The sequence below is a fragment of the Mytilus edulis genome, chromosome 8, assembly GCF_963676685.1.
Source record: "Mytilus edulis chromosome 8, xbMytEdul2.2, whole genome shotgun sequence".
NCBI lineage: Eukaryota > Metazoa > Mollusca > Bivalvia > Mytilida > Mytilidae > Mytilus > Mytilus edulis.
This window is the reverse complement of record NC_092351.1, coordinates 58,431,512-58,453,962: the sequence shown is the minus strand read 5'-3', so window position 1 is coordinate 58,453,962 and position 22,451 is coordinate 58,431,512. Positions and strand designations below refer to the sequence as shown.

At 31.2% G+C, this 22,451-nt stretch overlaps 1 protein-coding gene across 1 annotated transcript; it reads right to left on the bottom strand.

Annotated features, from left to right (window-relative positions):
• Positions 1-299: 299 nt before the first annotated feature.
• Positions 300-22,210, bottom strand: LOC139485957 (uncharacterized). Its single transcript, XM_071270634.1, has 10 exons — positions 22,026-22,210; positions 17,203-17,223; positions 11,118-11,345; positions 7,707-8,144; positions 7,153-7,259; positions 4,607-5,812; positions 3,839-3,869; positions 3,070-3,338; positions 2,246-2,273; positions 300-687 (listed from the first exon to the last, which is right to left on the bottom strand). The coding sequence occupies exons 1-10, from the start codon at positions 22,045-22,047 to the stop codon at positions 362-364; spliced, it is 2,676 nt and encodes an 891-aa protein (XP_071126735.1). The 5' UTR covers positions 22,048-22,210; the 3' UTR covers positions 300-361.
• Positions 22,211-22,451: the final 241 nt, after the last annotated feature.

The window sequence follows — 22,451 nt, the reverse complement described above, 5'->3', positions numbered from 1 at the left end:
CAGTGTATACTACTGCGATAAACGCCATGTGATTACTTGTAATGACAGTTTATCGAAGTAATCGACAGTCGAGTCCTAATGACAAGGCAGTTTGATATTTCGCTCTTGAACATAGTTTTTCCAATCTTCCAACCTATACAGGTGTTATTAAAATTTATAAAGTAGGAAAAATTGTGTAGGCAGGTACAATGTAATAGTGTATGGTGCATGAAGTTATAATATGTTAACACAATGAAAAGACTATAGTGCCTTTTTTCATCGTTTGCGTTGCATGCAAATAATAAATATCTTGTACAAAATATCATTTTATTTTATTTTATAAAGAATGTGTATTCAGCTACTTCTATCTTTCGTAATAAATTTAAAGTGAAAGGTCTGGTTTTATATTAGGATAACTTTCACAATTCTCCAATGTTTCTCGGATTAGGTTTCCTCTTTTTCCAATTCTTGCAAAGGCGTTATGGAGATCTCTAATGGAATTGCCATTTTCTGTTTCTTTCCATTGGTATAACATGTTTTTACTTATATCTCGAAGAACGTTCGGGCTGTCATATTCGATATATTCGAGTTGTTCTATATCTAGTCCAAGTTCAAGACCTAGTTCCATCCACTTCTTTCCAATGCGCAAAGCCAATTTGTCTAGCATCTCATCACTAGGAGGTAGATTCAAAACAGTATCAGGTAAATCTAAAAATATTCCAAAGTGAAACATGAAACCAAGTAATATTAAAATTCGTACTGTTTTAATGCTATGGGCATGTAATTATTAATTTTCTTGAGACATTTTTTGCTAAATTGCTAGTGCATGCATTGCTAGTCGTATCTAAAAATACATACACCATCTTGTTCACGCAATACAGACAAATACCTGCAGATTTAATTCGCTTTATTACGTTTTTTATATGCTCTTAGATCTAGTCATTGTTTAAATTCAGAATGAATTTGAATCAGATAAATTTTATTTCGAGATGTGCGTGTTTCATTATTTGTAACTTATGGCAGTTATGTCTCTGAAATCAAGATGAGCAACTATTAACAAATTAGTCATTAAGAGTGGATAAAGGGAGACGAAAGACAACATCCAAAATCATCAGGAGAAACAAAAACTCCTATTCCATGGCTTTAAAAGAAAGGAAAACAGAAAAACAGAAGCAAATAGAAGAACGCAAATCACAACATAGAAACCTAAACACTAAGAAACACGAAATCCAATAAAACATTGATCTCAAGGCCTCGTTAAAACTAAGCAGTTCCTGCTCTTCATTTGACACCTGTTGTGTTGTTCATGTTTACTTATTACAAACCAGGCAATAAGGTCACATTCGAGTAAAGGGGACGGGATTGTTGTTACCATATAAGGCATATATCCAATATCATCTGTGAAACGTGTATTCTATAACGGAAAACCAACTCGTGCTGGTGCCTATCAAACTGATGATTATTTAATATTTAACTGGTGAAAAAAATGTTGGAATGTCTTCTTGCAGACTTGTGTGTTTATTCATATTAGGCTGACATCATACATGAGCGTCTGTGGAAGAATGACAAATAGCTAGCATAATTCTTTAATCCTTGAACATGTTGATGTTACATGTTGTATAAATCAAGCGCAAAACCGATTACGTGATTTTGAAAAGGTTTACTTACGGTCAAACGATCGAAAACAAAAGCCACCATACCTCCACTTATCGAAGCAAATTTTAATTATTTTCTTCATGTCATGCTCTATGCTCATTTTTACATGGTTAGGCATTATATTTGTAGATAATTTACACTGAGTGTTAGCGAGGTGTAAACTGTGGTCAAATATAATGCCTACCCATGTTAAAATGAGCATAGAGCATGACACGAAGGAATTATTTCGATTCTAATAGGACAAATACAGTATTTTTATAGGTCGAAGCGTACGAAAATACCGTAAAAATGTTGGCTTTTCCCGTTTCCTTCCCGATGAGTATGTGCATTACATTTCATATTTGATAAGTTTAAAAACTACGAGCAGGGTAAATATATATTGTTTTATAAAAATATATAATAAAAGTTTATGCTAGCTGCTTAAATGTATATATTTTAAAGGATAACGATGGAAATAACGTTAATATACACAGTAAGTTCGTGCGCATGTGTCAAACATATTTTGTGTTCATTAGAACACGGCTTTGTTTACAAAGCTTAAGCGTAATAAGGACGTCATATTAGAATTAACTGTTTTGTAGTATGTTCATTTCTATTTATATATACTAACCTGTTGGTGGTATTTCTTGCCGAACTATCTGAAAAAGAAAAAGCGCCCTAATATTTGTTTTCAAATTGTAAATATGTTCAAATTTGTTAACAAATCTATCCTTTAAAGGTTGTTAAATGATTTTTTGTATTGAATTTTCTCTTTAGGATTATGTTATATCTACTACGTTTAAGAGCACGGGTGTTTACATTCTTATATCAGAGTTTCCATCTCGCACTTGCGCCTGGTCGAAGTTGTAACGAGAGATCATGCAATCAATGCCACTGCAAACGGGGAATTGTTGGTGAATTCATGTCTGGTAACTTCATAATTCAGTATACGTACATTTATGAAGACTTTGATAACATAAAGGATTTTCTTTGAAAAAAGTTTAGATTCTTCTTAAAGAGTTTAACTAAGACATAAAAGTAAATAACATGTACAATTTTTATATGAATTTTCTTTTAACTCAAAATGTAACTAATACATGATACTAGGGGAAATCCAACCTCAGCAATACTTTTCATCGTGCTGATGTACTTTGTTACCAGTGTTTATATTTTGAAATGATGAACCGATTGAATATTGTTGGCTTTTGTTTTTAGTATATATGAAGTATGATACTTCATACCGCTAGCTGAGCATAATTCCAAACAAAACCATTAACATTATCTTAAGAATATAATATTTGTTTTATTATTGTATATATACTTTTTCGTGTATCTTTAGTTTCAATTAACGGGTATTCTCTCGAGTTGATTGATTTTCAATTGTTTTAAATTGGTGATTTGCAAAACAAATATTGTGTGTTGTCAAACACCATTTAATTATTAACAATAGTATACCATGCACATTGTATGCTTGTTTAGTCCAGCTGTGGTTATGGCTTTCATAAAATCGCCGCATAGTTTGTTGTTATCGCTGCATGTCCGTAAACTGGCAAACTTGACCATTGATGAATTTCTTGAAAAATCTTGCCCTATCTCATCCAATTTAACATTTGATATACCAAGATAAATTGCAAGCTGACGTATTTCTTCGACAGTTAGATTGCTGGATAATCGTAATAATTCTGCATCTGTTAGGCATATGCTATATATTGTAGGTGAAATGCCTATCAAAATAAACGCAAAAAGTATCTATTGAAGAAAAATATAGATTTTGAGGACATGCAGAAGCATTCTACAACATATTAATGCTGAAGCTCAAAAACTCTAGAAGGAGATAGCCGGACATATAGGGATCTCTTTATGCTGCCCTGTATCAATATAGCTGACATTTTGTGAAATTTTGATAAAAAATTTAAACCTTTGAAATATGGATCCCAGTATTATGTTTTAAACATCCTAAGCTGTAGCTCCAAAACTGTAGGAGAAGATAGCCTAAAATATTCATACATATATATTCATATATACATCCGGACAGACGAAAGGACATTTGGACGAACGGACATACAGGAGTTAATTAGTATGCTACTCGACAGTCAGTCAATTGTGATCATTTTGGTTTTATCGGACTTCCATGTTTTAATGTACCCAGGAGTTTGGTATTTTTGTGCAACTTTTTTAAAATGAGACTTGTTTTGAGAAAAAAAGTATAATTTATGATATATACCTTCACAAGTTTCATTGCACTGCTGGACACTCTAAAAAATAATATATATATATACATGTGTTTAAATCCCAGATACAGAACTGATAATCGTCAGTCAGAATCACTAGTCAGATATACCTGAAGTATTTAATTTTGAAATGTATGCTACCGTTACTTACCACTATTATGTATTTTCTAAATAATTAAGGAAATCAATCTGGACAAGATGTCGGAGGCAAATGATAAGATACCATGTGTCCATAAGTTCCATACTGCTTATAATAACATGTTGATGACGTTTGTATTCAGTTGTTCAAATGCATTGTGAGGATTCGTGAAAATAGTACCTAGTTTTATATCGGTGTTCTTGTTAGCAAGTTTTTAGTTTTCAAGGTTATATTTTGTGTAATGTTGTTTTAAACTTTGGGTTGAGTTCATTTTCGCCTTGTGAGTTGAAATGTCTCTATGATATTATTTGTCTTTCTTCTAGTAGATATATTATGAAGTGCAAAATCGAAAAGAGGATTCAAATATATATCGTTGCTAATAGGTTTTCTCTGACCTGAAACATTCTTATAACATCATGCCTAGTATTTACTAAACAGGTGTGAATAATGTTGATCAATAGTCGTTGCATATATCATTGTTAAAACCTTTTAGGGTTGACGAAGAAGAAAACTAAATCATGACCTCTTTCCGTTTTTAATATTCGTTTTCCAATCTTATAGCAACTGTTTGATTATTAACATGAACGTATTCACATTACTATAATCAAAACAAACAACTTACTATGTCTGTAAACCAAATATTGAGCTCTGACTGTGGGGTTCTATATCCATGTGCTTTACATACCAATGGGAACGCGAGCTTTTCTATGTCATCGATATTTTTCAAGCAAATTGGAGAGAGACAACCCGATTTGACCTTCATCGTAAACGGAACATATCTACTTGGACTTTCTGTATAGGAATCAGAGTACACCTCCGAAATTCTTTGTAAATTTTCTTCCAAACATTGACGTACACTTGATGCCAAATCTCTAATAATAAGTTCCTTGCGCTGTTTGTGAATCAAGTAAATTACAATCGAGGTTTGGTCCGCCTGAACAACTAAATCATGATTTCTGTCGAGACTAACAACCACAAAAGCAGAAAAAAGTAGTTCAATATTATTGTATATTTTGACATTCCAAATACTTAAAACACATGAAATGAACCTGTTTGTGATTGCTGGGGGCACGTATGATTTTTCGAAGACGAATGCGAAACTTATACACTTTTCGGATTTAATAAAATTTTCCACAAAAGTGGTTGTGTTTGTTTGATGTATAAGGCAAGGCACAAAGTAGCATTCAATATCTATCTTTCTGCCAGTTGTTTTGTCATACCGCCGTATTTCAGCAAGTATGTCAAAGTAAACCAATAACTCACGAAAAAAGTCAGAATAACTTCTAAGCTGGTTGAATTTTTCGAAATCTAACATTTTTGTCAAATCAGACTTCCGAAGTCGGCCGTGTTTCATATCTGATGAACTTGGAAAGGCTGTAACAATACCTTTCAGAAGATCTATTATACAGGTTGGATTTATAACAATAAAGTTTCTTAGGTAATGCGTATCTATGTATGTTAATTTCCCACAACTATTTTGAATATGAAGAAATCTATCTAGTTCCTCCTCTGAGAGTGGTGTGAATTCGTTTTCCCTGTTTATTATGTTTATATCTGTTCGGCTTAGAATGTATTGTCCTTCATCAACTAATATAGCTAGCATCATTTCAAGAAAAAGAAACTGTTTTGGTACTTTTTGTTTCCATTGTGGATTGTCCACCAAAATTTTGGATAAAAATGTACGAAGCTCGTTGATGCCAGTGTCACTTTCGTCTAAGGAGTTTACAAAAAATATCCTTTGTAAAATAAGATGAGACTTAATCTGTTTGTCAGTGAAACATTCAATCAAGGCTTGTGTGATACTTTCCTGTTTTCTTTGTACTTCGTCCTAAAAAAATAAAATATCTAATTATCTTTAATGAATTAATATTGTGTTCCCTTATGAACTAACAGATTGATTGATTGATTTTTGGTGTTTTAACGCCACTTTTAAGCACTGCATATAGGCTATTTCGTGGTGGCCAGTTTTTGATCTTGGTTGAAAACTAAAGAATCTAAGAAGTTTTAGTTATTGATGAAGGAAGCTAGAGTGCCCGGAGAAAACCACCGACCTTCGATAGGAAAACTGACAATTCTAGTCAACTAAGATTTGAGTCGAGTGCACCCGCATGAGCGGGGTTCGAACTCACAATCCCAGTGTTGACTAGCTAGCAGTTACAGTAGTAACTTCTTAGACCACTTGGCCACCGAGGCCCCCATGAACTAATAGATGTTTATAAATTAAGGGTTGTGTAACTTAAACAAACACACACACAAATACATATTTAAGGAGAATGCAATGTGTCGATGGAAACCAATCTGCAAGTTGCAATTGATAAAGTTGGCAAAAAAAACTAAAAACAAAACAAAGAAAATTCATAGAGTGTTGAAATATTTCTCTTTCCATGCAATCCATAATATACATTGTGAACATAGTATAACATGTAACTACATTAAATGACACAATAAGGCTGTTTTTGACAATCATGTGATTGTGTTAACACACTATTCTAGGTAGAACTGTTCTAATACAGTTTAGAACAGTTCTATGACAGATTATTCTGACAGTTCTAATAAGTGGTTAGAGGTGATCTCCACTGTAGAAAAACTGTATACCGCCATTTAAAATAGTAGTACACATTCGGTCACATGTTTTACCTAAATCTGCAAATTTTGATAATAATTAGCAATAAATGTGTGATTCTATAATGAAACAAAAGGAAAAGAAGAATGTTGCATTATTGAGATTGTTTTAACAAATACCTAATATTTAATTTTGCTTGGGTCTGTTTTTCTGCTTATCCGCGTTAGGAGAGGAAAAACTTTAAATAGAATGTTGAAATGTTTACCTGTAGCAACACAATAAGTTCAGTGACAACATTTTTTATTTTCTATGTTCTGAAAGCATATTACAAAACTCTGAAAGCATATTACAAAACCTATCTTCTGATGGTTACTTCAATTCTATATGATAGACTTTTTCTTATTGTAAATAATAAAAGCTAAATTAGAAAATAAAATAACAGGGTGACCTTTACTTTATGATATGTTTGTTAAACATTGTAAAACCTGTATTTTGCATGTGTTTGGCAAAAGTATAAAAAAGTTATATCTGAGAAAATTTTAATATTGTTTTAAACGATGATCTAACTTAAAGAACAATTACTGATTCCTTATATAAATACGTACAGGTTTGACTAAATCTTTGTGTGTAGCGACAAATGCAATTTTCGGATACTCGTCTGTATCTGTAGAGCTGTATGCAAGAATAGATGAAACCCAGTGTTTGATATTGTCTAAAAAATATGAAAATATTGCAATTCCATTTAAAATGTGATATGCATGCTCATTTAGTTACGAACTAGACAAATAGACAAATAAGTGTCTGGTGTGGAAGTTTGTTACCTTACGAGTTTCATTTGTATACCTTAAATCAATAGGGGCAAACTAATGTCTAAATAAAATATATGTAAAAGTACCGAGACGAAACAGAATACAGGTCTTTAAGTTGTATCGATATATAGTTGTCAAAAAATCATTTTAACATATAATATTAAAACCTAACAATAACATTCGGGTAAAAAATTAGCAATTCAATAAAGGCTTTACGAATTTTGTGTAAATGCGTTATATTGATTAAGCAATATTTGACAAAATTTGTTTCCATAAATTTTGTGTTTTTTTTTTCTAGCACTCTGAAGAAGTCTAATAATTAAGTTATGTTCAGTGAGACATAAACTTACCAAGAACTGTAGATTCTTTTCCATCTCCCGCCAACATCTCACTTAAATTCTTGCTACCATTGAATACAACTATGTATGTCCCATGCGATGTAATGAAGGCCTGGTGCGTTGTATAGTACACAAATTGTCCTGCAAAATCTAGAATTGGAATGGGAATGACTTCTCGGCTAAATGGGGGAGCATCTGATTTAAAGGTTCTAAGTTTTTCGTTAATTCTTTTTAGAAAGTCACTTTGAAAAAAGTAAAAAAAATCAGGAACTGCAGGCATCAAAAACGGAAACGCTGGATTCAATACCTGATTTGAAGGAAACAAACATTGGTCGTCTTGAGAAAAAACCTGATTCGACCTTTTTGATTGCTTGACTGCATTAGATTGGTGTACAGCTTCAAGACAAGCTAACACTTTCTGGTATACAGCCTTTGGAAAACTGTGAAGATCTGCAAGATAAAGATACATTCTGTAGGAGTATATGCAAATCCATCATGTGATTGGGCGAACATTACTGTGAAAAAGGATGTCACAATGGCATGCAATGACAAAAAAAAAGCAAATATATATAAACATAAGAAACGACAGTTGTTTTACTCTATACGACCAAGTTCAGATATTTCGCTATGCTCATGCAGTGTAGGTTTAACTGTTTATTTTGTCATTGCCATGTATCGAAATCGCATGTTTGGAATAATCGTTAGGATGCAGTTAATCTGTGAACAGTTGATGTATACATAATGATGCCGATAAACAAAATTAGACAACTCTCAAGTTCTATGATTTAATTTTAGAATGATGATTTCGAAACACACTTTTGTGCATTGATCGAGATTTCCTTAGAAAATATTTGATCTCACAAACAGAAAATGAAAAAAACAGAAAACTACTTTTTTTTGTTGGTCCGGGAAGCAGTTGCTAATATAAACAACGATGGTAGTATTGTATTCCGTTTAATAACGAGAAGGTAATTTCTTCAGTTATAATACCTCATGCCATTTGTTTCTGCATAAGTCAGTGACAGAAGGTTCTTAATTTTGGTAGCTCACCAGACACTAAATACATGTCTTGCTTTAATAATTTAAAAATCGGTCCACATTCTCCACAATAAAATAGGTTCAATAAGGCCCACAAATGGCTACCTTTGTTAGCAACAATTTCAAAATAGGATTTATTGGACAATATCACAGTAAATGTTAGCTACTATAGTGACTGGACAGGAAATAAGTCATTTTGTTCAAAATTTACGATTCTGTGTTTATTCATAACGTCACAAATATAGTATTTTGTTTTTTTCCCACTTTGAAAACTGTTTAAATATGGAAAAATAAAGGGTGGCAGGTAGGTGAAACTTATATAAATGAAGAGATAAATGAAAAATGAACAGATTGATGTCCGATTTATTTAATTCCAATACCGTCAGTCGGCCCTAGAAGCAACGAAGCAGCACATCTATTTTGGATGGGCAAATATCCAATTTTTGATAAGGGACGAGCTCTGACGTCCCAATGCCCCAGCTTGTCTGGCAAAACAGACGTTGGACGTCAGAGTAATTTCGGACTATACATGCAAGTCATCTTATACGACATATACGGTGTCTATAAACTCAATAATGGGCTCGAGCTTCGCTTTCTGTTGGTCCATATGGAATATACTGACCCTGTATATATAGTATTAGGTCACTCACACAGTCTTTACTTAATTTTTCAAGTTTTGTTAAACTCGATTTTAAATTAGATTTTCTTATTTCACTTGTATGATACATGTAGGTTAATCATGTAAGGGTCTGGACTCTCTAGTTTTGAACAAGAAAATGAAACAGTAAAAAAAGTGTATAGATTAATTATTTTACACTAGACCAAATGACACAGATATAAACAGCTTCGGCCTTCAACAATTAGCAAAGCACTTATTGTGTAGTCACCTACAAATGGACCCGAAATCATAAGTTTATGTTAAACAATTCAAACCAGAAAAACAACAGTCTAATTGATATTCACAAAAATGAACGAAAAACCAATATGTAACACGGCCACAAACAACCATCACTGAATACAGGCTCCTTTCTTGAGAAAAGCAACATAAATGAAAAATGTGGCGGGGTTATTCATGTTAGCGGGATCCCCACCATCAACTAACCTGGCACAGAGTTGTATCAATACAACATCAGAACAAACTATAATAATCAGTTGAAAAAGGCTTACATTATCACAAAAACACGTGGACGTGACCGCGTACTTGTACATGAAAACCACAAAAAGACAAAAGAACAATAAGTTTACGATGGATCTACATTCCGTGTCGACAGAACTCTTTTAAATTTAAGAGACATTTTTTAGATGTTTTATACATTTGAAAATGCGTGTACCAAGTCAGGAATATGACAGTTCTTGTCCATTCGGTTTTGATGCGTTTTGTTATTTGATTTTGCCATGTGATTATGGACTTTCCGAATTGATTTTCCTCTGAGTTCAGTATTTTTGTGATTTAACTTTTTATGCAGCGTAAATAACTGTTCTTAGGTCGGGTTGTTGTCTTATTTGACATACTCCCCATTTTCATTCTCAATTCTATAAAAGCTGATCTCAGTCAGGAGCATATTCAGAAGCTCTCGCTTGTTGATCAGGTTCATAATTAAGTAATTCTCGTTTCTCGTTATAGGTAAGAACATTGGTTTTCCTATTTAGTTTAGTTTACACTAGTCATTTAGGGTCCTTTATAGCTTGCTATTCAATGTGAGCCAAGGTTCCTTGTTGAAGGCCGTACTTTTGCCTAAAATGGTTGACAATGTACAAATTGAGACTTGCATGGAGAGTTGTAGCGTTGGCATATTCATACCACATCGTCTTATATCTATATAAGGGTTTAATTTGTAACCAAAATGTTACGGAAAAATTATAATAGACATGAACCACCGAAAACCGCTGAATTATATACAATGTGGCGGGGTTAACTAGTTTGCAGATACCAAATCCTCCTCTACTTTTGCAGTAGTGCAACAGTACAACACAAGAACAAATGATAAAAATCAGTTAAAAGGGCTCAATTCATCCGATCGATGCAAAGGCAAGGTTCCGTGTTGAAGACCATAATTTAACCTATAAAGGTTTTTCTTTTACAAATTGTGGCTTGGATGGAGAGCAGGTGGAGAGTTGTCTCATTGGCACTCAAACCACATCTAATTTTATCTATTAACATTGCATCTTCGCCAAAGAGTAAATATGATAATCCTAACATGTTGACCTTGCAAATTCTGTTATGAAGGACTAAATCGGAGAATTAGATATGTGTATATTATTATTCATAGACACGTATTGGCACTCACACCACATCTTCCTATACCTATTTTTCTTTTCTTATCAGAAAACGATTTTAGTCACGTATTACACGAAAGGTAAACAATTTAAAAAAAAATCTTTTACCAGTTTTCTTCTTTAAAAACATCTGTGTCTTCATTTCAAATAGTAACTTTCCAAAGTGGACATCTATGCCGTCAGTGCTTTGTCGTTTAGTTGGAATTTCTTCGCCAATAAGATTCATCACCAAACTTGTTTTACCTGCTTCATATGCTCCAACGACCAAAATCCTACCGTCATAAGATGGTACCGAGTCATGTGTAGAAAAATCAAGAAAATTCCGGGATTGTTCACCTTCAAAGAAAACAAGAGACGTAAAGTTCATAAATCTATTAATTTTCAAAAAGTTTTATAAACTTGTATTTGTAATAAATTTATTTATTAAGTATATTCATTTGATCAAGTCATAGTGACAAGACTTCTTCTTTACAGCATTTAGCTTTTTTCAAAAATACAGCCAGATTTTTCAAAGTAATTAAATTTTCTGTTCTAAAAAAACTAGTTAAAGTGTCTCTGTTACAATTACTTTGACACCATAATGGTAAAAAAATTCTCCTTATATCAGCCAAAATTGGACAAACTAGTACAAAATGGAATTCATCTTCTATTTCATTTGTATTACAAATTTTACACAACCTATTTTCCCTTGGTTGGTTTTCATGTCTACCTTGTTCAATAGCTAGCTTATGGTTTGAACATAAAATTGAAAAAATTTCATATCTAAGATTATATGACAGTTTCTGTATATTTTCATTTATACAAATATAATCCTTAACTTTTGAATAAAAAGCACACTTTGATGAGTTGCCAATATAATCTGACCAAGATTGTTAGTTTATATCTGTAAGTCTCTGTTTAAATAAATGTAAAAACAATTTTGCATCTCCAACACTTTGACTTTCCCATACAACACCAAATCCATTTGAAAATAATAATCTTTGCACTTTAGAACACCAATTTAAACGTCCATGTTCATTCATTTTAAACATCATACGATAGCATAGTTTTGGAAGTCTGTTATCATCCATGCATTGTAAGTGTAGAAAATACTTAATAGGTTTACACGCATAATTTATATATAGTTCATGACGGCCACATTCACCTCTTGTGATTATTAGTCTTTTGGCCCATTCCTAGTAGCCATTTACAAAATTTATTTTGAACAGTTTCAAAGTATTTCAAAAGCTTATTAATAATCAGTATCAAAAAGAAAAGCGTGACTTCATCGTGATCAGTTTCACAGGAAAATGGCAACCGTTAATTAATTATGTAATAGTTTGTCTGGAGGGGAACTTTGATGATCGGTGTTCACGGTAAGAACTTTAAGTGGCAAGTTTCACAGAATTAAACCGTGGAACTGATCACTTATCGACAATCTGTTGGTTTTTATTTTGCTTTCAGCTCACAATATTGTCAAATTACCGTTTCCTTCAAATGTTGATATTATTTTTTTTTTTTAGTTTTGCGAGCTTTTTCTTTAAGTATAAAAAAAAAATTCCTGCATATGCAATAAAATAAATCAAACAGCTCAAGAATGTATTCTATCTCCTAACATCATTGTCATGTGATATGAACTGTGGAAATGGCAAAACTTACAGTACTTGCAACCTTAGGCGTTACTATTTCAGCGATCAATCAGCGGTCATCGATCAGTCACCGATCAGTCAAGTTCGCGTCAAACTCACGTCAGCAATCCGTCAGACTTATAGTAAAAGTAATTGACTGATCGGACTGATCGGACGGATAGTACCGATCGACCTTGAAGACGGATTGAACTTTAATACGTCACATGATGAACTAATACAAATTACGGAATCTTAGTTTCGTTTAATTTTTATTAAAATGGCGACTCGTGAAAATCGAACGTTCAATGATACATTTTGTTTATTAATTATTTAGCAAAGTTTTATGAATTGAAATGAAAATAAATGTACAGATAAAACCTAAATTAAAATATCATCATTAAATAATTGTCTTTTTCGTTTTATTTAGGTTATATATTTTCAAACCCGGCGAGTGTCTACATCGCGAAATTGATTTTCTTATTTTCCAAACATACTCGGGAAAAACAAAATGAAAGGATCAGTTATTGAAAAATGTAGTCTATTTTTTTCAATATTTTAAATTTTTGTATCCTTATCATCATAAAATTCTTTAAAAAAAAAAACATAATCATGGACTTTCTATATTCTCGTCACAATCGAAGCCTTTAAAATAACAAATTACAAAAATAACTACTCCTAAACAAGGATTTGTATAGTATCTTACTATACCAATCCTTGTCCTAAACAATAAAAAGTACAAAAATCCAATGGTGGTAAACATAAATACATTCCTTAAAAAGAAAGAAATAATTTTAAGCAGATTTATTCTTGAATAATTCATATTTTCTACAAAAAACATATGAAAATCATTTATAACAACTGATTGCAATTGAAATTACAATATTTTCCAATATGAGAAGAAATATTTGCATTTTGGCAACGCGTACAAAAAAATAATATCTGTTTCCTTAAAGTAAACATAATTTATGAAGATCAACCAATCCTGATGAACAAAATGTAATGAAATCATATGGCGGTTAATAATTTATATCATAATAAAGCAATAACTGCATTCTTATTCCACAAAAATAAAAGTTTAAGTATTTTGATTCTCATTATATCTCAATTCTGATTAGAAGACTTGTGTCAAGATGGTAAAAATAACTGATTTCAAATAAAATAGTATCATTTTTGATACAAAGAATAGTTTTAGTTATTTTAAACAATGCGAACAAAATTTTAGTATGATTTTTCTGATATTCTTATAATTTTATGAAAAAAAAATATTCTAAACTATAAAAAGTACAAAAATTTAATGGCGGTAAATAATTTTCAGTAAAATGAAGAAATATTTGAATTTTAGGCAACGTGTACAAAAATTTAGTATCTTTTCCCTTAAAGTAAGCATATTTTATGGAGAACAGCCAATCTTGATGTACAAAAAGTACTGAAATCAAATGACGGTTAATAATTTGTATCAAAATAAATCAATAACTGCATTCTTATTCGACAAAAATAAAAGTTTAAGTATTTTGATTCTCATTATATCTCAATTCTGATTAGAAGACTTGTCTCAAAATGGTAAAAATAACTGATTTCAAATAAAATAGTATCATTTTTGATAAAAAGAAGAATAGTTTTGGTTATTTTAAACAATGCGAACAAAATTTTAGTATGATTTTTCTGATATACTTTTGATTTTATGAAAAAAAACTATTCTAAATTATAAAAAGTACAAAAATTTAATGGCGGTCAATAATTTGCAGTAAAATGAAGAAATATTTGCATTTTAGGCAACGCGTACAAAAATTTAGTATCTTTTTCCATAAAGTAAGAATAGTTTGTGAAGAACAGCCAATCTTGATGTACAATAAGTACTCAAATCATATGACGGTTAATAATTTGTATCAAAATAAATCAATAACTGCATTCTTATTCCACAAAAATAAAAATTTAAGTATTTTGATTCTCATTATATCTCAATTCTTATTAGAAGACTTGTCTCAAAATGGTAAAAATAACTGATTTCAAATAAAATAGTATCATTTTGATAAAAAGAAGAATAGTTTTGGTTACTTTAAACAATACGAACAAAATTTTAGTATGATTTTTCTGATATTCTTTTAATTTTATGAGAAAAAAAATATTCTAAACTATAAAAAGAAGAATAGTTTTGGTTATTTTAAACAATGCGAACAAAATTTTAGTATGATTTTTCTGATATTCTTTTGATTTTATGAAAAAAAACTATTCTAAACTATAAAAAGTACAAAAATTTAATGGCGATCAATAATTTTCAGTAAAATGAAGAAATATTTGAATTTTAGGCAACGTGTACAAAAATTTAGTATCTTTTTCCTTAAAGTAAGCATATTTTATGAAGAACAGCCAATCTTGATGTACAAAAAGTACTGAAATCATATGACGTTTAATAATTTGTATCAAAATAAATCAATAACTGCATTCTTATTCCACAAAAATAAAGATTTAAGTATTTTGATTGTCATTATATCTCAATTCTTATTAGAAGACTTGTCTCAAAATGGTAAAAATAACTGATTTCAAATAAAATAGTATCATTTTGATAAAAAGAAGAATAGTTTTGGTTATTTTAAACAATGCTAAGAAAATTTTAGTATGATTTTTCTGATATTCTTTTAATTTTATGAAAAAAAAATATTCTAAACTATAAAAAGAAGAATAGTTTTGGTTATTTTAAACAATGCTAAGAAAATTTTAGTATGATTTTTCTGATATTCTTTTAATTTTATGAAAACAAACTATTCTAAACTATAAAAAGTACACAAATTTAATGGCGATCAATAATTTTCAGTAAAATGAAGAAATATTTGCATTTTAGGCAACGCGTACAAAAATTTAGTATCTTTTTCCTTAAAGTGAGCATATTTTATGAAGAACAGCCAATCTTGATGTACAAAAAGTACTGAAATCATATGACGGTTAATAATTTGTATCAAAATAAATCAATAACTGCATTCTTATTCGACAAAAATAAAAGTTTAAGTATTTTGATTCTCATTATATCTCAATTCTGATTAGAAGACTTGTCTCAAGATGGTAAAAATAACTGATTTCAAATAAAATAGTATCATTTTTGATAAAAAGAATAGTTTTGGTTATTTTAAACAATGCAAACAAAATTTAAGTATGATTTTTCTGATATTCTTTTAATTTTATGAAAAAAAAATATTCTAAACTATAAAAAGTACAAAAATTTAATGGCGGTCAATAATTTTCAGTAAAATGAAGAAATATTTGAATTTTAGGCAACGCGTACAAAAATTTAGTATCTTTTTCCTTAAAGTAAGCATATTTTATGCGGAACAGCCAATCTTGATGTACAAAAAGTACTGAAATCAAATGACGGTTAATAATTTGTATCAAAATAAATCAATAACTGCATTCTTATTCCACAAAAATAAAAGTTTAAGTATTTTGATTCTCATTATATCTCAATTCTGATTAGAAGACTTGTCTCAAGATGGTAAAAATAACTGATTTTAAATAAAACAATATAATTTTTGATAAAAAGAAGCATAGTTTTGGTTATTTTAAACAATGCTAACAAAATTTTAGTATAATTTTTCTGATATTCTTTTAATTTTATGAAAAAAAAACTTTTCTAAACTATAAAAAGTACAAAAATTTAATGGCGGTCAATAATTTACAGTAAAATGAAGAAATATTTGCATTTTAGGCAACGCGTACAAAAATTTAGTATCTGTTTCCTTAAAGTAAGAATATTTTGTGAAGAACAGCCAATGTTGATGTACAATAAGTGCTCAAATCATATGACGGTTAATAATTTGTATCAAAATAAATCAATAACTGCATTCTTATTCCACAAAAATAAAAGTTTAAGTATTTTAATTCTCATTATATCTCAATTCTGATTAGAAGACTTGTGTCAAGATGGTAAAAATAACTGATTTCAAATAAAATAGTATCATTTTTGATAAAAAGAAGAACAATTTTGGTAATTTTAAACAATGCGAAAAATTTTTTAATATTATTTCTTTGAAATTCTTTTAATTTTATGAAAAAACAACCTATTCGAAACTATAAAAAGTTCAAAAATCCAATGGCGGTCAATGATAACCATTTTCGTAGGAATAAGTTTATGTTAACAGAGTCATATAATACAATTATGTATTATATGTCTCTGATGTTAACAATATTTAATACAAAACTATTAATCAACACAAACAATTGAACGCTTTAAGCATATTATTCTGTTATACTATTTTCACTTTTTTATTGAAACCAATTTTATTACAAATTAACGTGTAAATTAAGGTGTCTTCGTAGAGGTCCGCGTTCATCGTTTGTAAACACTGTCGAGTTCGGTTTACATAAGAATTTTAAATATATACGTATCCGTCCGATCCGTGCATAAATTTAATTTACTGATCGATCGGTGACAGTTGTCAGGGTAACTCTCACATAGGTTATTTGACTTATCTGACGGATCCTATGGGTCACCGATCACCGATCACTCATCGATCAGTCAAACATCCGTCACCGATCATTCACCGATCAGTCAAGTTCACGTCAAACAGTAACGCCTAAGGTTGCAAGTACTGTACTTGACGTTTTCCGTCTTCGTGCTGAAAGAAAAACAAATGGCATGATTATATTAACATTAAGTACAAAATTAATACGAATGTGAATAAAACGTTAAGTTTCAGTCATTTAATTTTTAGAATTATTCACTTATCAATTTGATATTGACGTCTACCATTATAGGGAAAACGGTACTATTACATTTTCCCAGCATTAGGTTGGCCTTTTGTGAAAATGACGGTGGGCATGGATAAAATAAACAAGTTCCGTTGGAAGTTGGTCATGATACTATTTGGCTTAAATTTTTAAAACAGATTAAAAAAGTACTAACACAACACATAACTGTTTTATCCAAGTTTTTATTATAAAAAGTGATATATTTAGAAAATGTTAGTATTGTCGCCTATGGCAGAATAAATTGTGCTGTTTTCCATATATGCCGCAAGTTTATGGGTTTCTCCCAAAAGATAAAACATAAATCGCATAAGTACATGTAGTTATGAATGTATTTGAAGTCTTTTTCAGAATTTCGTCTATGGAATTTGGTATCGCCGATTTTTTTTATAGTGTTTGATATACATGTACCAAGTTGTACTTGAAGGGTCGAAGCATGCCGTACTATCTATTCGCAGGATAACCGTATGATTTTATATATCTTGTAGCTGTTTGTTCGTTTTGTGTAATTGATGACCACGACCCAGTTGCTTACTTATGTCTTTTGGTCTCTATACAGTAGTACGATGTAGACTTTTTTGGCAAACTTTTTTTTTATAAAGTTTTTGATTCTTTTAACGGCTCGTTATTAAGAAAGTTTATATTCATTCGTTGCCCTATGCTCATTTTAACAACGTCATGCAATATATTCAGCAATATCTTTATATCGATCGTATTGAGCATGATATGAAATTCAGTTTAATTTATGACGCAAAAACGATCCCCTCGTAAAAAAACTTTTTACGATTAATTCATTGAATGTTTGATGGTTGTTTACCGTCTAGTGGCAAATATTTCATGCATGTTGACGAGTTGTTAAGATTGAAATGTACATACTTTTCGAATCATTTCATATAATTGCAAAGAGAATAACATCACTATAAATGTCTTTGTTTTTATTTTTCCAGAGTCGTTCAAAAATATAACTGACGTACAGCGGTAACAATTAGCATTTGAAGATAATTTAGGGTCTAGTTAGTTAATCTTTGATCATTTTCACAGTCACGTAAAAAGTCATCATTGAACATAATATTCCTATGAAATTTGTCCTTTCATTTCAATTTTTATATTTTTTGTCATGACAGTACAATATTAGTAATAATGAACTAAATCGGGTTCTTTGAATATTAAAATGATTGTTTTAATACTGGCACGCATGACCGAATACAGAACAGTAAAATGACAGTAAAGATAACATTATTACATGTACATGTATATATATATATATACTGCAGTGCAGGCGATTTGGTGTCACGATATCACAGTAGCATGGGTTCGAATCCCGGCGAGGGAAGAACCAAAAATTTGCGAAAGCAAATTTATAGATCTAACATTGTTGGGTTGATGTTTAGACGAGTTGTATATACATTATGTACACAGCCATGTATCACCATCATTGATGGCGATCCGATGGATACATCTGTTGTAGGGTTGTCACTGACTCAGACGTACTTGTTAATATAATTATTTTCTGTGACTGTATCTTACATTAATTTGTAGGATCCTTTACTATAGATAAATTAGCTGATCTGTAACAATAACATCTTCATGCCTTATATATCATGTACTGTAGAACGCCACTAGATTAAAACTGACGTGGAAAGGTAACACATGCCCACCGAAAGCTCTTTTTTTTTTGAGAGCCCAGGTAGTCGTGTGGTCTAGCGGGACGGCTGCAGTGCAGGCGATTTGGTGTCACGATATCACAGTAGCATGGGTTCGAATCCCGACGAGGGAAGAACCAAAAATTTGCGAAAGCAAATTTACAGATCTAACATTGTTGGGTTGATGTTTAGACGAGTTGTATATATATATATATATATATATAGCACGTAATATTTACTAGATTGTGTTGATATTATTTAATCAATTAGACAGATAACGGTACATGTATGTTTATTACACTAAAATACTAACGTTAAACTCATAAAAAAATATCATTTTCTGAAAATAATCTACTTTCATTTTTGAATATTTCTTGTTTGAAATCCTTTATAATTTTCCCCACATTTTATCTAATCCAAGTCATATTTACACAGAAGAGAACATTTTATTTCAATCTAGGAATGAGAGTAATATGTACATGTAAGACAGATGCAAAAATGTTGCCTGTAGAATGTAAATGAGAACCCCCCCCCCCCCCTCCCTCCCCCCAACACACACACACTCCCTCTCCACCCACACAACCACAAAACATACCCTTAAAAAAACTGAAACAAGTCAACAAAGAAAAAAAACGGTATGTCACATTTGGGAAAAAGAGGCAGGATAGTAGTAACGACATTAGGAACATATCCGATATCATCTGTGAAAAGGATATTTCATAAAGGTTAACCAATTCGTGATTGCGTCCGTAAAATTTACGAAGGAATGATTTCAACTTCACCACTTGCACTCGATCATGGTTTATTATAAATTCCTTGTGAGCAGTATCCGTCTATCAAGGGAATCATAATAAGAAATACAGGTGTTCTATCAACTGGGAGATTAAACTCCGTATACAGGCCCTGCTGGAATGATGCTACAGAGAAATGGAAAGGTTCTCGAAGCTTAATTCATCTCTTTTGTCATAAAGTTTTGTTTTTCAACCGACCCACATTGTCAATTTTTAGATGTAAAAAGAAATATAAGAAGATGTGGTATGGTAAGAGTGCCAATGAGGAAAATCTCCATCCAAGTCACAATTTGTAAACATAATACATGTACAGTTTAGGTAAAAGTACGGTCTTCAACATGGAGCCTTGGCTCACACCGAACAGCAAGCTATAAAGGACCCAAACATGGCTAGTATAGAGTCATTCAAATAGGAAAACCAACGGTTTCATCTATAATATATATATAAAAAAAACGAGAAACGAGTCATCCTCGAAATATGAAGCAGACTTTTATGTATCTGTAACATTATCATTTATATCAAGTTCGATGGGATAAGTACATTCAAGTAAGTCAACACATGTTGTTATCGTTAATTGTTTAATTAGAGAACGCGGTGTACTCATAAAAGCTGCGCGTATATTCATTTAAAACAATCATACATATTTGAGAAAATTTGGTAAAACATGTCATCATATTCCAGTTGTTTTGCTTTTGTTTAATAAATACATGTACTTTGGTGTTTGGCTAATATCTACCATAAATCATTCACAAGTTTATTTGGTCAGGTTATACATGTTATAAGTAGAAATAGACGTATTTTTTTTTTCACTTTTGCAATTCATTTATCAACTACGTCGTCATAATCAAACACAAACGACTGATAACACAGAGTTCAATTCAGTTCAGGTTTTTATTTAATTTTCTAACTCTGTTCCTTGAATATAAAATGCAGGAAGTTCAGTATCTAATATTTACTGTTCGTCCGGTTCAAAACACAGGTATTGATCAAAAATTTATTAGGTCTTTCCACTTTTCTGTGGAAAGACCTATTGTTTTTCTTCTGATTATTTTTTTTTTCTTCCGCCAAATTTTGTTCTTGCGATAAACATTTGTTTCGCAATATGTCGCTTAGATATTTGGTATATGATATCGAACAGTTTATGCGCTTTTGAAATTTACCCTGCGTAACCGAATACTTTTCTTTGTAGGAGTTATCTCCCCAAACACTGTTTTCCTTGTGATCACAACTCCTTCGCAACCGTACAAGATTACGACAAATTTATTTTATAAAATTGCTCGTTATATCCTTCGCATGATTTGTCCAATTTCGACCGAAGCAATATGAACGCTCCATATGAGAGTTATTTCCCTTTTTGTATTTGAAATTTGAAATGTATTTTAAACTGGAACACCATAAGTGATAGAGACCTAGAATCTTTTGATTTGAAGTCCTTGGTCCAAAAAAAAGAAAATTAGGTCAAGGTCAAAGGTCAAGGTCATATTCTATTTTTTTAATTTGGCTTATTTTCACTCATTTTCAATACCTTATAAGATATCGACAAATAATTTTGTCTAAATTGTTAGTTGCGACATGTCGTAACTTAATAATTTCAGTTGAAAGGGTGCGTAGACAATGAATGGGAGTTTTCGCCCCTATCATATCTAAAATTATATGTAAAGAGATATAACATACTAACCATACATATTAGAGACCTATAGAGATATTAACTGGTGGAAAGACCTTCAATTGTTCTCTGAACAATTGGTTTTTAATTTTAATGTAATGTTTTTCCCTGCTGTTGGGGATGAAATATTGCAAATAGGGGGGGGGGGGGGGGGGGGGGGTAAGAAATCGCTTGGTGAAAAATGTATCACAATAAGAGAATAAGTAGTGATTTGTGAATTCTACAATATGTATGTCAAAATACAGCATAATTGTGTTGCCATGCTGACATTCGACAAAGGCTAGTAATTCCCTTCTTCCAGGTTCCAAGCGTATTCATGGTATTGGGTACATGTAATTACATGTACTTGTTCAAATATGAGATACTTCAGTTCTATGTTAAAAAGTATTTAATTTATAAAGTCCTAGGTTACTCAAATAATCTCAGTTATACGTGTAGCAAGATAAAATTTGAAAACTTATACAAATAGAATGTGTGCGACGACACATCACAAAGAATGATAATCAAATACACAAAAATACTTTAACATGTTTAAGAAGTGAACAACAAATAAATACAATGGGATCCTTTACCTTTACGTCGTCGAGAGCTCATCTTTTACTGGAAAGATCCGACACACACTATGTAATTGATGTCCACCATCATAAATCAATACAAGACTTGAAGTGTTATTATAAACCGTACTACGTGTAATGTACATGTATTGCATGTTATCTTAAATACATTCGATTTTATCTTTGGTATGCATGTTTACTGTACATGTATAAAATATGTTACATTTATAATCACCTAAATATAGAAGTACAAAATGTGTGTGCAAGCCCAATATACTCTCATTTTTTTTAAGTTGCTTGACTCTCAGATTTATTAACTTCATTCAAACGAACATACAGTAAATAAATAAATGTAACAAACAGTTATGTAATATACAGATAAGGGAGTTACCATTTGATTTTTATGGGGGGGGGGGGGGGCTAGGATGAAAATTTTTGTCCTGC

Coding starts and splice junctions, on each gene's coding strand:
- LOC139485957 (XM_071270634.1), bottom strand. CDS start 22,047: ATGAGCTCTCGACGACGTAAAG. Junction 11,346..17,202: donor ACGAAGACGGAAAACGTCAA/GTACAGTACTTG, acceptor TTTTCTTTGAAG/GTGAACAATCCCGGAATTTT. Junction 3,339..3,838: donor GTGCAATGAAACTTGTGAAG/GTATATATCATA, acceptor TTATTTTGATAG/GCATTTCACCTACAATATAT.